General features: G+C 41.1%; 1 protein-coding gene across 1 annotated transcript in view; it reads left to right on the top strand.

Moving 5' to 3' along the window:
• CALCRL (calcitonin receptor like receptor) overlaps positions 1 to 17056 on the top strand; it is a 264381-nt gene that overhangs the window by 185975 nt on the left and 61350 nt on the right. Inside the window, exon 8 of the mRNA XM_056533480.1 lies at positions 12774 to 12927. Coding sequence (XP_056389455.1) covers positions 12774 to 12927 — 154 coding nt within the window. The remainder of the gene's footprint in view (positions 1 to 12773; positions 12928 to 17056) is intronic.

Here is a 17056-nt window from a genome sequence, read left to right on the forward strand (position 1 = left end):
GGCAGAGCACGTGTCGTTTTTGGAATCTCTGCTTCCTGTGTCTGGTGTTTGAATCTCCCACAAAAATCTTCAGAGCTGCTACTCACGGTGCCGAGGCCTTGCTGTTCATGAGTCTGGCTTGGGGGGTGCAGGCGCAGCATCCCTGGCAGCTCCGCTGGCTGTTTTATCTGGGGATGCTGTGTCTCACTCTGATTATAAGGTAATATTGGGAAGGTATGGTTCTGGCTGGCTCTCCCCGCAGTGGTAGTGGGGGCCAGGAGCGGCGAGCAGGTGAGTTAAATCGGTGCTGGGGGTGGTGTGGCCTCAGCATTTCGCGTAGCACGCTAGCTGCCTCATGGTGGCATGTTGACCACCCGCACAGCTACAATTGTCTATGCCCTTGGGACAGGTTGCGGCAGCTTTCCAGTCCTCGTTAGGCGGTCCTGTCAGCTTGTCTGCTATCGTTAATCTAAAGTATAGTGCAATGCTCGGCGGAGGGTTGTTTCAATATAACGTTTGCTGTATACAGTGTGGTGCAATGCTCTGCAAAGAATCGTTTCAAAATAATTTTTGCTGTGTGCTGCGGTGCTCTGCGGGGTATACGGTGCCCTTGCATTATACGGTACAGTGTAATGCTCTCCAATGGGTCTCGTTACAATATAACATGTACTGTATAACGGTATAGTGCAGTGCTCTGCAGATGGTCTTGTTACAATATAGTATACATGATATACAGTTATGGTGTAATACTCTGCAGATGGTCTCGTTACAATATAGTATACATGATATACAGCTATGGTGCTATGCTCTGCAGATGGTCTTGTTACAGTATAGTATACACGATATACAGCTATAGTGCTATGCTCTGCAGATGGTCTTGTTACAATATAATATATACTATATACAGTATAGTGCTATACTCTGCAGATGGTCGCATTATAAACAAACTTTATACAGTTAGTGCAATGCTCTGCAGATGGGATGGTTTCAATATAACATATTATATAGGGCATAGTGCAATGCTCTGCAGAGGGTCGTTACAGTTAGCATGTGCAGTGTGGTGCAATGCTCTGCGAAGGGTCTCGTTGCAACACAGGGTGGCATTTAATGTTTGGTGTGGTGCAATACTTCTCAGAGGATCTCGTTGCAGGGTAGCATATGCTGTGTGTGGTGATGCAGTGCTCTGCAGAGTGTCTTGTTTCAATATAGTATACAGTAGGGTGCAATGCTCTGTAGAGATGGAACATAGGCTACATCTAATTAAATCATAGTATACACCGTGTAATACTCATTATTTGCACGATTATTGTATCCATACGGTTCATACGCTTGGGTTATAATGGGCATACACGCATTACTGGTACAAGGTGCACACGAGTAGAGCATCTTCACGGTTTGATAGCTCCATGAGTTTCTTATCATCCGTACTGTCATGGTTAATTCATACACTTATGGCACACTGCTCGTATGCGCATAGTATGTATACAGTTTCATGTGCTAATATCATTATATACGGTACATATACTCACTGACAATACATTCACAGCATTTATACTGTGCAAACTCGTTTATGCTGTTCACCTCATGGTTATTCTCTCACTCACTGGTGTTTTACACTGTCCACAAACTTGGCTTTTATGCTGTTCACATATTCTTGGCATGTTCATGGTCTTACGTTCTTTCTACCATGTTACGTTCATGGCAATCAAACACCTCGTAATTATCACTGGTTCATATGCTCAAAGTATCATTTGGTTCATATGTTAACGGTATTTTATACAGGTTACGGCAGTATACTGCCTATGGCAATCATACGGTTCATACACTCATGGCAGTTATAGTGGTCACACGCTCACGGTTCTTAAGTTGTTCACATGTTCACCTCATTCATACATGCAGGTTTCATATGCTCATGGCAGTTATATTAGTCACACGGTTATGGTTTTGTTGTTCACACGTTCATCGCATTCATACACGCAGGGTTCATACGCTCATGGCAGATATATTGGTTACACGGTCATGGTTTTGTTGTTCACATGTTCACCGCATTCATACACGCAGGTTCATACGGTTCTCACACATAGTGTCATGCTGTTTCGTGCAGTTGTGGCCACGCGCTCATAGCATGTTCACAGCATTATACTGCTCATACCGCATAGCATCATACCACATATTTATTCGTAGCACATATGCTCGACGCTTATACTGCACATGTGCTTGTAGCATTTATATTGCACATACACATGGCCTACATCAGGCACATACGCTTTTAGCATTGATACCGCAAGTATACTCATAGCATTATACTGCTCATAGTATCATACCACTATACGCTCATAGCATTTATACCACATATACGCTCGTTGTATTCATATCACAGACATGTCCACGTCGTATATTGCACATATAATTGTAGCAATACACTACACGGACATTCGTAGCATTCATTCTGTACATACGATGGTAGTAATTATTATGCTGACACGTTGTAGTACTTATTCTGCGTACATGTAGCATTCATTCTGTTATGTTCTCTGCACTAGCATCCATAGCGTTTACTGTACATGGGTAATGGTATTTATTCTGCATGTTCATCCATAGCGTCTACACTACACACATGCTCCCGTAGCTTTTACTGTACCTATGTTCATAGCATTCATTCTGTGTATTCGTGCATAGTCTTTTATATGGAAAGTTCACTCAGGTTTGTCAGGATGTTGCCCTATTGCCTGACTCCTCTTCAGGTTAAGGGGTCAATGTCGGTTGCTACTGACTCGTTCAGAGCAATTGCATTGTTGTTTATTGTCATGACCTGACAAGTTCTCAGGTCAGATACAACCTCCTCTGTTGTATTTCACGACTACGTTATCAGTTATAGTACACATATTCAACTATCCGGCACAGGTACTCGTTCAAAGGGTGGTCATCATTTTAGTGGCACTAATCGGCTGTTCAATACCCGGTCACCTGACTCGTTCCTTCAGGATTAGGGGTTGAATCGCGGTTGTTACTGACTCACATTCAGAGCAACCAATTTCAGGAATACTCACAATGTTAACCTGTTGCCTGACTCCTCTTCAGGTTAAGGGGTAATGTCGGTTGCTACTGACTCGTATTCAGAGCAATTTTGTCATTTGTGTATTTGTTATGACCTGACACGTTTTCAGGTCAGATACAACCTCGTCTGTTGTATTTCTCGATTACGTTATCATTTCGTTATAGTAAACAGATTCAACTATCTGGCATAGTTGCACGTTACGCTCATAGTCTGGTAGTCTGGTTAAGTTCATAGCTTTATTTTGTTGTACTGCACATGGGTAATAGCTTTTCTGTATTTCCATCCTTAGAGTCTACACTACACACATGCTCCCGTAGCTTTACTGTACTCATGCTCATAGCTTTCATACTGCATATTCGTGCATAGTGTTTATACGGAAAGCTTATACAGCTTTGTTAGGATGTTGCCCTATTTGCCTGACTCCTTCAGCTTAAGGGGTTAATGTCGGTTGCTACCAACGAATTTTCAGAGCAATTGCATTGTGGTTTATTTTCATGACCTGAGACGTTCTCAGGACAGATACAGCCTCCTCCGTGATATTTCATGACCACGTTATCAGTTACTTATAGTAGACATATTCAACTATCCGGCATAGTTGCACGTTGTCTTTTATCTTTTTAGATATATGTTGTTAACACTTTATTTTCCAGGCATGTATACTGTACTCATTATGGTGTTAGAGCATAAATTCATAACGTTCCTTACGTTTTCACGATACTTATGCTTAGAGATGAGCGAACTTACAGTAAATTCTTTCGTCACGAACTTCTCGGCTCGGCAGTTGATGACTCTTCCTGCATAAATTAGTTCAGCTTTCCGGTGGGCTGGAAAAGGTGGTTATAGTCCTAGGAGACTCTTTCCTAGGAATGTATCCACCTTTTCCAGCCCACCGGAGCACCTGAAGGCTGAACTAATTTACGCAGGAAAAGTCATCAACTGCCGAGTCGAGAAGTTTGTGACGAATCGAATTTACTGTAAGTTCGCTCATCTCTACTTACGCTCCCAGCTTGTGTATGATACATGCACCAGTACACAGCATTTGTTGCATACTACCATAGTTGTATGCGGGTAGGTTATTATGTGCATTTGTTCCTACTGTTGAATAACAGTTGCACCTCTGGCTGTACATATATTTACAATACACGATTACAGTATTCATAATGAGGGACATTTATCAATGTTTGCTTATGTATTCTTTTTTTTAGTAATTTTTTCCTTACTTTTTTTTTGCTTATGTGTGACGTATTTATCAACTGGTTTCAGCCTGTTGATAATTTTCTTTCACGTAAGCAATTTTTCCTTTTTTACTTTGGTTGTAGCTTTTCCTGCTCCATGTTTGAGCTGGAGTAAATTTAGTCAATTTTTAACGCTGTTGCGACTTTTTTTTGCGCAGTTGCGACTGTCGCAGTTAATAAATACCTGACTACCCGTAGTCCATTTTAAAATTATTACTTCATAGTAAATTTTAGGAAAACTTGCTTTTCTCGCTTTCCAGTCAAAATGTCGCACGAAAAATCGTGTAGTCGCAGTTGCGACAATTTTGCGACAATTATAGTAAAGAAAACCTGACTAAACCCGTTGATAAATGTCCATAATTGTGCTTACATTCACTGCAGATATATCGAGCACATTCTTAAACCTCCTACGTCTGCAGGGGGGGATGCAACACATAGGTTATTGTTACAGACATGTCTCAGAGCAATAACATATTGAGTAGCGACTTGTAGTTGGGTATACTGTTAGCAGGTTGTGCCGTACATACGGTTAACATGTTTTATGCGGTGCACACAGTGGATGTAGATCATTTGGTTAGGGTATTGGACACAATTGGTCATTTTTTACTGACACACCTTCAGAACATCACGCCAGCTTCATACAGGTTTCTTGTCAGGAATACTCATGATGTTACCTTGTTGCCTGACTCCTCTTTAGGTTAAAGGGGTAATGCCAGTTGCTACTGACTCGTTTTCAGAGCAATTTTGTCATTTGTTATATTTGTTATGACCTGACACGTTTTCAGGTCAGATACAACCTCGTCTGTTGTATTTCTGAGATGATGTTATCATTTCGTTATAGTACACAGATTCAACTGACCAGCATACTTGCATGTTCTCTTTTAAGGTAAGCCAGCATTTAGTTGCAGATATATTGTGCATTTAATACACAGTTACATGACTCATTTCTTTAGGATCGGGGATTGAATCGTGGTTGCTGCTGTCTCATTTCAGAGCAATTGATTTTGACATGGTTATGTAGGTAATCTGACACGTTTCAGATAGCATACAATCTCAATATGGCATTTCACACTTACGTATTTGGAAGAAAAAAAAAAAGTGGTTTACAAAGACCTGGGACATTTACAGGCACGATGATTTCACAAAGACCTGTCATGTCTACAGGCTCGATGGTTTAGCGGGGACCTGTGACGGGTTCAGGCACGACGGTGTCACAAAGACCTGTCAGGTCTACAGGCATGATGGTTCACCTAAACACTGGTCATGTCTACAGGTACGTTGCTCACGCAGGGAGCTGTCATCTGCAACGGGTCATCACTTCCAAGTCCAGTTGGGTCAGTACAGTGGCTAGTTAGGTATGTCTTTTGTTACAGTCTCAATCAGGTAAGGTGCCTTCGTGAACCTTGCCAGGCGACATGACTCACACGGTCTATCAGGTAGATAGGTATTTCTTGTCATTTACCTGTCAGTTTAGTTTTTGCCTCTTAAATAGCAGGGGATTGGTGCTTGTCAGACCTGCCATGAAGTTAGCCTTTCCATGTCCATTTGAAGTAATGTCACAAGTAGGGATGGTAATAGGTATAGTTCAGTTAGTATATTTGACAGGGAATGTTATTCTCAGGTTGATTCTTTACAGATGGACGTTACTACCACGGTTTCAAAGGTATGGTTACCGCCTCTAGTAGTCACTAGTTGGTCAGGGCTACTCTGTCAGCACACTAGGTATAGTCTACTTCGGGTATGTGAAGATTGATGCTGGATATAGGATTTGTTATTTCAGGAATTGTATTCATCCTAGCATGGTTGCTTTTTGCCCTCTATAGGCGTGCCCTCCTTGCGCGGTTATGGCACAACTCAGACCGCTATGCTAGGGTAAGATCTTGTATAGGTATGTAGGCAATCTTTCCTGTCACTAGTACACGTATGACGCCCCGAACACAAGTATAAAGCCTGATGGGCTGTATTTGTGCGAGAGACGGAAGTAATTATCGCTCCCTGCACTTCCAGGTGGGGCTTATTGGGAACAGGTGGGGGCGTGTGTATATAACTTCCCCCTCTCCTACAGGGGCGGAGCACGTGTCGTTTGTGGAACCCTCCCAACCCTCCCTTATCTTATTCTTTCACTATAGTGCATGCCCTCTATAGGCGTGCCCTCATTGCGCGGTTATGGCACAACTCAGACCGCTATGCTAGGGTAAGATCATGTATAGGTATGTAGGCAATCTTTCCTGTCACTAGTACACATATGGAGCCCCGAACACAAATATATATATATATATATATATATATATATATATATATATATATATATATAGCAGGTTTGCTATTTGTTTCTATTACTTATCAAAGAACTATTTAAAGGAAAACTGACAGGATGGATGAACAGGAGTCCAACGAGGGGTCATCACTTACTTAAGCTCTGAACTTAAACCCCCCCCCCGCCCCAACTTCCATTGGTCGGTTAGTCCTAACCGACCAATAGCAGGGGACAGAAGGAGGTGGCACCCCTGCCACCTCGTTCCTATCCTTTAGGATGATCAGGGCTGACAGCTGACAGCTCCGATCATTCCTATTTTCCAAGCTATCGGGTCAATCTGAATTGATCAGTGATTTGCGGCGATTGACCCGTTGACCCGATAGCTTGGAAAATAGGAATGATCGGAGCTGTCAGAGACACAGCCCCGATCATCCTAAAGGATAGGAGCGAGGTGGCAGGGGTGCCAGCTCCTTCTGTCCCCTGCTATTGGTCGGTTAGGAAGCCGGGACACAGTGGGGGAAGATTGCGGGTAGTACCTTGGGCATGCAGGAGACCGGCGGCAGGCAGGGACCGAGGACTGGCGAGTGGAGTAGGGGAGGACCGGCAGGCAAGTGGAGGCAGCAGAAGCGTCAGAGGCAGCAGTGAAGATCGCTGTAAAGTGATCTTCACTGCTGCTTCTAGGAGTTACAAAACTACAACTTCCAGCATGCCCAGACAGCAACTGTGTCCCTCCAGATGTTGCAAAACTACAACTCTCAGCATGCCCAGACAGCACAGGCATGCTGGGAGTTGTAGTTCTGTAACATCTGGCCCTTCAGATGTTTTAGTTTTGCAACATCTGAAAGGGCACTGTTTGGAGACCATTATACAGTGGTGTCCAAACTGTAGCACTCCAGATGCCAATTCAAAGCATGCTGAGACTGTCCAGGCATGCTGGGAGTTGTAATTCGGCAACATCTGGCCATTTAGGTCTCCAAACTGTTCTCCTCCAGTTGTTGCATAACTACAACTCCCAACATGCCCTTCGGCTGTCTGGGCATGCTGGGAGCTGTAGTATTGCAACAACTGGAGGCACGCTGGTTGGGAAGCATTGTCTGTTTCCTAAGTCAGTGTTTTCCAACCTGTGTGCCTCCTGCTGTTGCAAAACTACAACTTCCAGCATGCACTGACAGACCATGCATGCTGGGAGTTGTAGTTTTGCAACAGCTGGAGTCACATGGGTTGGAGTCACACTGAGTTAGGAAACAGACAGTGGTGCGGAAACACTGCAGTAGTCTGTTACCGTTGCACAACTCCCAGAATGCATGGTTTGTAAGTGCATGCTGGGAGTTGTAGTTTTGCCCCCCCCCCCCCCCAGCGGGAAACTCACTGTAAACCCCTGCCCGTGTGAATGTACCCTAAAACACTACACTACATTAACCCTAAATAGAGTAAAACACTACATATACATTACACCCTTACACTGTGCGCCCCCCCCCCCCCCTAAAATAAAAATGAAAAACGTCTTGTACGTCAGTTTTTCCAAAACGGAGCCTCCAGCTGTTGCATAATAACAACTCCTAGTATTGCCAGACACACATTGACTGTCCAGGCATGTTGGGAGTTTTGCAACAGCTGGAGGCACCCTGTTAGGGGAAAACTGATATACAGTATTTTTGGTGGAGGAGGCAAGTGTAATGCTTGCATCCGGGTCCACCCCTATGAAAATCCCTTTAGACCTCAAATGCGCATGGCGCTCTCTCACTTCGGAGCCCTGTTGTATTTCAAGGCAACATTTTACGGCCACACATGGGGTATGTCCGTACTCGGGAGAAATTGCGCTACAAATTTTTGGTGGCTTTTTCTCCTTTTATCCTTATGAAAAGGTAAAGTTGGGGTCTACACCAGCATATTAGCGTAAAAATTTTAAATTTTTCACACTAACATGCTGGTGTTGCCCCATACTTTTCATTTTCATAAGAGGTAAAAGGGGAAAAAAGACCCCCAAAATTTGTAACACAATTTCTCCCAAGTACGGAAATGTGTGGACGCAAAGTGCTCTGCGGGCGCACAACAAGGCTCAGGAGTGAGAGCGCACTATGTACATTTGAGGCCTAAACTGGTGATTTGCACAGGGGTGGCTGCTGGTTACAGCGGTACTGACATAAACGATAAAATCCCACTCATGGAATGTAACAAGGGGTACAATGAGCATTTACACCACACAGGTGTCTGACAGATTTTTGGAACAGTGGTCCGTGAAAATGAAAAATTAAATTTTTCAATTGCACAGCCCACTGTTACAAAGATCTGTTAAACGCCAGTGGGGTGTAAATGCTCAGTGCACCCCTTATTAAATTCTGTGAGGGGTGTAGTTTCCAAAATGGGGTCACATGGGGGCTTTGTAAACACAAATGACCCCAAACTTCTATTACAACCAAATACTCTCTCCAAAATTCCATTGTCACTCCTTCCCTTCTGAGCATTGTAGTGCACCCACATATGAGATATTTCCTTACTCGAGAGAAATGGGGTTACAAATTTTGGGGGACATTTTCACCTATTACCCCTTGTAAAAATGAAAAATTTGGGGTAAAAGCAGCATTGTAGTAAAAAAATAAAATTTTTCATTTTTCACGTCCAACTTCAATGCAAATTCATCAAATACCTGTGGGGTGTTAAGGCTCACTGTACCCCTTGTTACGTTCCTTGAGGGGTTTAGTTTCCCAGATAGTATGCCATGTTGGGTGTTTTTCGCTGTTCTGGCACCATGGGGGCTTCCTAAATGAGACATGCCCTCCAAAAACCATTTCAGCAAAATTCCCTCTCCAAAATCCCATTGTTGCTCCTTCTCTTCTGAGCCCTCTAGTGCACCCACAGAGCACTTTACATCCACATATGAGGTATTTCCTTACTTGAGAGAAATTGGGTTAGAATTTTTTTTTCTCCTTTTACCCCTTGTAAAAAATAAAAAATATGGGTCTACAACATGTTAGTGTAAAAATGTTTTTATTTTTATTTTCACCTCCACTTTGCTGCTATTCCTGTGAAACACCTTAAGGGTTAACAAACTTTCGGAATGTCATTTTGAATACATTGAGGGGTGCAGTTTTCCTAATGGGGTCCATTATTGGGTATTTCTAACTTAAAGACCCTCAAATTCACTTCAAAACTGAACTGGTCCCTTAAAAATTCAGATTTTGAAATTGACTTGGAAAATTGCTGCTGAACTTTGAATCCCTCTGATGTCTTCAAAAAGCAAAAACATGTCAACTTTATGATATCAACATAAAGTAGACGTATTGTATACGTGAATTAATATATAATTTATATGGTATGTCTATTTTCCTTACAAGCAGAGAGCTTCAAAGGTATAAAAATGCAAAATATTCAAATTTTTCATGACATTTTTTTTATTTTTCTCCAAGAAATGATGCAAGTATCGATGATATCGACATAACATAAAGTAGACTATATCACGAAAAAAACTGTCTTGGAATCAAATTCATGAGTATAAGCATCCCAGAGTTATTAATGCTTAAAGCGACAGTGGTCAGAATTGCAAAAAATGCTCTGGTCTTTAAGGTCTAAATGGGCTCGGTCCCCAAGGGGTTAAAGGGTACATTTCATCAAAAAAACTTTTGATATATTATAGATTAATTAGTAGATTAGTATGCAGAATAACTTTCCAATTGCATGTTATTAAAAAATATGCTTCTTTCTATTTAATTTTCCACTTTGAAAAAAAAATTTCAGACTGCAGCCTGGAGACAAGCTCAGCTGGCAGCTCTGAATCTTCTCCTTTCTGTTTACAACTGCATGTGCAGAGAGAAGAAAGATCAGAGCTCAGATAGTAAAATGAGGGCTTGCAGTAAGGAAGAGTCAGGAGTATGCCCTGCTGTGCTGGCTCCTGCCTGTCTGATTGACAGGCAGGGAGCAGTGCTGAGCTTGTCTGTGTCCCGGCTGCAGTCTGAGATTTAATACTCCAGCATGAGTCTGAAATCTAAAAAAAAGGGCTTGTGGCCAGGACTGATAGGGAGACCTCTAGTGGTCATTTTTTTCAAAGTGGAAAATTTTATAGAAAAAAGCATATTTTTTAATAACATGCAATTGGAAAGTTATTCTGCATACATTAATCTATAATATATATAAAAAAAAATGATGAAAGGTACCCTTTAAATATGTCCAGTAGGTCCCGAGATATGTCCCCCAGAAGATCCTCTGATAAATTTAGTGAATTGTGTAAGATGTGGAGTCCCAGACAATGAATATGTAAATTGAGCGGACAGAGCCCCACCTCCTGCGCTCAATTCACTGAATTTAGCAGAGGATCTTCTAGGAACATATCTCAGGACCTACTGGACATATTTAAGTAAGTGAGCCCTCGTTGGACTTCTGTTCATGCACACTATAATCCAGTGTATTGGTTTTAGTGTGGGTGAACAGGCTGACAGTTTTTCTTTAAAGAGTCAGTGTGAAATTCCAATTTTTATACCATTTTGTATCTCTGTATCAGTTGTCCTGATTCCAACGCTGTTTTTATTTAGTTGCTTCTTTCCTGAAATACAGTGGTTTTACTATTTGGGCGACTTTTCCCTAAATAAACAAGAGGAGTGAATGCTGGCCTAAGGGGGGACCTGATCTGTTCTTGAACTAATTAAATAACACCTTCTCACTATAACACTATAAATGTGAAAAGTATGTGGAAGTCCCGAACTGTTTCTTAGGACATGTCCTTCAACATCTAAATATTTTAAAAGCAGTACAAACCTTACATCACATGGACAGCATTTTGGTGTACAAGGATGCATAGCATAAAGTAGGCTGGATTTTTATCTCTGTTTTTGTTTTAGCCTCAGTGGTTCCCTAAACAGCCTCAGATATGTAACTACTTTAATCGCAGATGTTCCAAGAGTGTCTCACATTCCCTCTCAATTTAACTTCAAAACAGATATCCCTATTCAGCACGGGACTATTCAGTATCACAAAGATGCCTCTTTGGAGTGATCGCTATAGAGAACGCCATATCGTCCTACAGATGTACTGCAGATAGCTTGCTACAACTGCTTTTCCAGCTACACGTTTCTTTCTAAGCCCAGAACTGCAACTACATGCCAAGCTTCTCAGTATCTGATGTCCAGCGCTTCTTTCCTACCATTTTATGTCAAAAGATAAACTGCTTTGCAGACCCTCCCTTCTTTTTTAATTTTAAGTTCATTAAAACAATAAGTAAAACAATGTTATGTTGGAGAGTGTTCTGGCTCATGTTGTGCGTAATTTTAATACATTTTATAAAAAAATAAACAATAATTAGTATAAGTGCAAATAACAAACAGATCTAGAAAATAGTGGCTGCTACCAGGTGAAATAAAAGATTATTGGATGGGAAAAGGGGTATATATATCTATATACTAATTAGACCAAAAGTGAAACACTGTTTTGCGTGCCATTATGTAAGAAAGACAAAGCAGAGCTAAAGATGGCAACCCCAGCAGTCAAAAACAATGGTTATATGAGCAAGATTTGGTTGGACTTGACTCAAAGAAAGCCTATACATAAATATACACAAAGAACATACATCAATCTATCTAATAATCTTTTTATACTGTGGCCATTGAGAATTACAAGGTCCCTACTAGACAGCTACAGACCACATGATGACTCGCTTCAGGGTAAGTACTCTAATGGAGTCTCTGTGGCTATATGCTGCTATACAGCAAACAGACTGCATTATATGTAAGCTAAGAAACAGTTCTGGTGATTTTCAAAAACACCTGTTTTTTTTATGTTTGAACATCATTTAATGTTCATATTGAGTTAAGCATGATCAAACCTGAAATCTATTTGACTTTGTCATCTTAATAGGTATATGACATAAACACATTACAAGCAGCACTATGCTGCACATGTTTGAAGATAGTCTCAGTGGAGTTCAAGCCTAGAGAGCCCCACCAATTGTTTGACTTTGGGTTTCACTCAAAATCAGTACATCAGTGGCAATTGTTGTCAAGTGAGGATAAAACAGCAATGTTCCAAGAAACTGGTGATAAAGCGATTAATAAAGGCTTTAGTGCCCATGCCCACCTATATATGACTTTTAATGGTATTCTGCATAAATTTACTTCAATAGACTGTCTTGTTCTGTACATCAGTTTACTATAGTACTCTCATAATATTTTTTCTTTAGGTAATGATGCTTTAATATGCATGTTTATAAACATATTTTCTGAACATTTTGATTTTTGTTTCCTTCTTTTTCCTATAGGTCAGCTGTAAGGTATCTCAGTTCATCCACTTTTACCTCATGGGATGCAATTATTTTTGGATGCTGTGTGAAGGAATATATTTACATACACTTATAGTAGTTGCTGTATTTGCGGAAAAGCAGCACTTGATATGGTACTACTTACTTGGATGGGGTATGTAACTGTATTGTATTAACGTATTTTGAGACACCGAATCCTTGTCCAGTACTATGTCATATTCATAAATATATAGAAAAGCTTCTTTTTTTTTATCAATTTTTTTAAATTTTTTTTTAAATTCAGCAAACAGATACAGAAATGCAAAGAAAATTGCCCCAACATCCTCCCCCCCCTTATCCCAAAACTCACTTATCTACCTGTGAAGCATGAAAAGGAAAACTTCAGTAGCCAATATAAGCATTTCCCAGAAAAAATATTAAATATAAATGCACATTTTCAAAATATACATGTCATCCTTAGTCCGTAAGTAGACAATGAAAAACGAAAGCCTGCACCAAAATGAGTAAATGTCCTTGACTGAGAGACCCACCCAACAGCACCTTAGGACAAGTTAGAGACTCAGGAAACCGCACAGCCTACGACTGTGAACCTCTCATGCAGTACTCCCTATACCATGGGACCCATACAGAAGTGAATTTATGTAGCACTTTATGTTTTTAGTAAATCCCTCTTTCAAGGTGAACTAAAAGAGATACACAGGTAACTAAGTAATTGATAGCTAAAGGAGTGGAGCAGAGCTAGAACTGGACAATAATTTTTCTTGCCAAATAAAGAAGCCACATAACTTCCACTTCGGGTCCAGCAGTCTCCTCACTACATTCAGTACGGCCTAGCATTTAGAGGTAAGATGGAGCTGCATTCCATAAACAGCAAAGGGACAGCAAAGGGGTGTAAAACAAAGCTGTTTCCCAATCTTCTGAGGACAATGTATTATAGGATATGGCACTTTCTTATATGAACAGTGCACAAGTATGATCCCACTCCTTCATTGTATGTATTAATAACAACTTGCCATTCGAGATTGAGAATAAGGTAATTTTATTTTTGCAATCCAATGTAGTATAATGTAACATTTCGGTCTCTAAGGACCTTCATCATATATGAGGATTGCTGCGGAGGGTGAATTAGTATATGAATATGGTTGTCAGCTGGGCTATGTGGTGAGTGGAATGCGACCTATAGTTGCTGACCAAAACATTATATTATACTATATTGGATTACAAAAATAAAATTACTTTATTCTCTCTCAATCTTGTCACTATGTTCCGTCCCTGTGATCACTAGTAATCAGAAGTAGATCAGGCATCTTATCCCCTATCCTTTGTATAGGGGATACGAGGTCTTAGCACCGGAGTACCCCTTTAACAATATAAATTGGGATAATGTCCTCAAAAACAAGAATACTGACACTAAATGGGAGACTTTTAAAAATATCTTAAATTCTCACTGTAAGATGTAAATACCTTATGGAAATAAAAGGGTCAGAAATAAAAGAAAACCAATATGGATAAATAAAAATGTTAAGGGGCCAATAAATGCCAAAAATAAAGCATTTAAACTACTAAAACAGGACGGCAGTGAAGAAGCATTAAAAAACTATAGAGAAAAATGTAAAATATGTAAAAAACAGATAACAGATAAAATAGAGACAGAGACTCATTGCCAAAGAGAGTAAAACTACTCCAAAATGTTATTTAACTATATAGATAGCAAAAAGGTTAAAAATGAAAGTGTTGGCCCTTTAAAAAATGATAAAGAAGAAATTATAGACGGGGATCAGGAAAAAGCAAATATATTAAACAAATTATTCTCCATTGTATTCCCTGAGGAAAATGAAATGCCAGGTGAAATACAGCGAGATAAACTCCCCAGTACAGGTCACCGGTCTAACCCAGGAAGAAGTACAGAGCCACCTACAAAAAATCAAAATAGACAAATTGTCAGGTCCAGATGGCATTCACCCCCGTGTTCTAAAGGAATTAAGTAATATAATAGACAGACCCCTATTTTTAATATTCAAGGACTCTATAGTAACAGGGACTGTTCCCCAGGACTGGCACATGGCAAATGTGGTGCCAATATTTAAAAAGGGGTCAAAAGTTGACCCCGGGAATTATAGACCTGTTAGTTTAACCTCCGTTGTATGTAAATTGTTTGATGGTTTTCTAACAGATGCTATTTTAGAGTATGTTGATAAAAATAAATGTATGACCCCATATACGGTAAGCATGGCTTTATGAGGGATCGGTCCTGTCAAACTAACCTGATCAGCTTTTATGAGGAGGTGAGCTCCAGACTGGACCAGAGGGAATCTCTGGATGTGATATATTTGGATTTTTCCAAAGCATTTGATTGAAGGTTGGTGCATAAAATTAGAGGGATTGGACTGGGGGAAAAATGTGTGCAAGTAGATAAGTAACTGGCTCTGTGATAGGAAACAGAGTGGTTATTAAAGGGGTACTATAAGGATTGGGGATAAGATGTCAGATCGCGGGGGTCCCGCTGCTGGGGACCCCCGGGATCTACGCTGCGGCACCCCGCTATCATTACTGCACAGAGCACACTTGCTCTGTGCGTAATGACCGGCAGCAATACCGGCTCCGCCCCCCCAGGGGGGTACTAGTGGGGTACCACAGGGGTCAGTCTTGGGTCTTGTTCTATTCAATATATTTATTAATGACCTTGTAGAGGGGTTGTATAGTAAAGTAGCAATCTTTGCAGATGATACTAAACTCTGTAAAGCAGTAAACACAATAGAGGACAGTGCACTATTAAAAATTGATCTGGATAGGTTGGAGATTTGGGCTGGAAAGTGGCAGATGAGGTTCAACACTGATAAATGTAAGGTAATGCACAAGGGGAAGAAAAATATATTAAATGGGAGCACACTTGGGATGACTGACGTGGAAAAGGACTTGGGAGTCTTACTTAATAGTAAATTTTGCTGTAGTGACCAGTGTCGGGCAGCTGCTGCCAAAGCAAATAAAATCATGGGGTACATCAATAGGGGCATAGATGCCCACGACAAGGAAATAATTCTACAAGTGTACAAGAAAGATATAGTGGAGCTGGAGAGGGTTCAAAGATGGGCAAACAGTGTAATACGGGGAATGGGAGGACTACAGTACCCAAACAGATTATCAGAATTAGGGTTATTTAGTTTAGAAAAAAAGAAGGCTTAGGGGAGACCTAATAACTATGTATAAATATATAAGGGGACCTTACAGAGATCTCTCCCATGATCTATTTATACCGAGGACTGTATCTATAACAAGGGGGCATCCTCTACGTATTGAGGAAAGAAGGTTTCTACATAAGCACAGACAGGGATTCTTTCTTTACTGTAAGAGCAGTGAGACTGTGGAATTCTCTTCACCTTATGAACTATGTTACCCTTACCTAAGGAAGATCCTACCAAAGACACCAGTGGTGACTTTCCAACGAGCACTGACACTTTGGGCATGATTGCCTCAAGTACACTTAACCCCTTTTCCGTTTGTGCACTTTCGTTTTTTCCTCCTTACCTTTAAAAAAAATAATAATTCTTTCAATTTTGCAGCTAAAAATCCATATGATGGCTTATTTTTTGCGCCACCAATTCTACTTTGTAATTCCATCAGTCATTTTACCCAAAAATCTACAAATCTCTGTGCCACAAAATTGAAGAAAAACCACAATTTTGTAACTTTTGGGGGCTTTCGTTTCTATGCAGTACATTTTTCGGTAAACATGACTCCTTCTCTTTATTTTGTGGGTCCATACGATTAAAATGATACCCTACTTATATAGGTTCGATTTTGTTGTACTTTTGGAAAAAATCATAACAAAAATGAATACGTTTAACCCCTTAAGGCCCCAGGGCGTATGGATACACCCTGGGTTTTTGATCGTTAAGGACCCAGAGCGTACCTGTACGCCCGTTGAAATTCCAGTCCCCGCTGCGCGCCAGGCGGGGATCGGACCGGGATGCCTGCTGAAATCATTCAGCACGCATCCCGTGCAAATGTCCAGGGGGGGGGCCTGAGACCCCCCCCCCCCCCCATGTCGGGGATCGCCGCAAATCCGATTCCGGGTCATACGGGTCTATGGTGACCCGGTGACCCAGAATATAAGGGGGGTTCCGGTTGTCAAAGACACCCACGATCCCCCTGAAGGGATAGGAGTGAGGTGGTAAGGGTGCCACCCCTCCTATCCCTGCTATTGGTCGTCAAGAAGCGACAACCAATAGCAGATCGGGGGGTGGGTTTAATGTTTGGTTCTGCCCACCCACAATAGTGGGGGC

This window comes from Hyla sarda, chromosome 8, assembly GCF_029499605.1.
Source record: "Hyla sarda isolate aHylSar1 chromosome 8, aHylSar1.hap1, whole genome shotgun sequence".
Lineage (NCBI taxonomy): Eukaryota > Metazoa > Chordata > Amphibia > Anura > Hylidae > Hyla > Hyla sarda.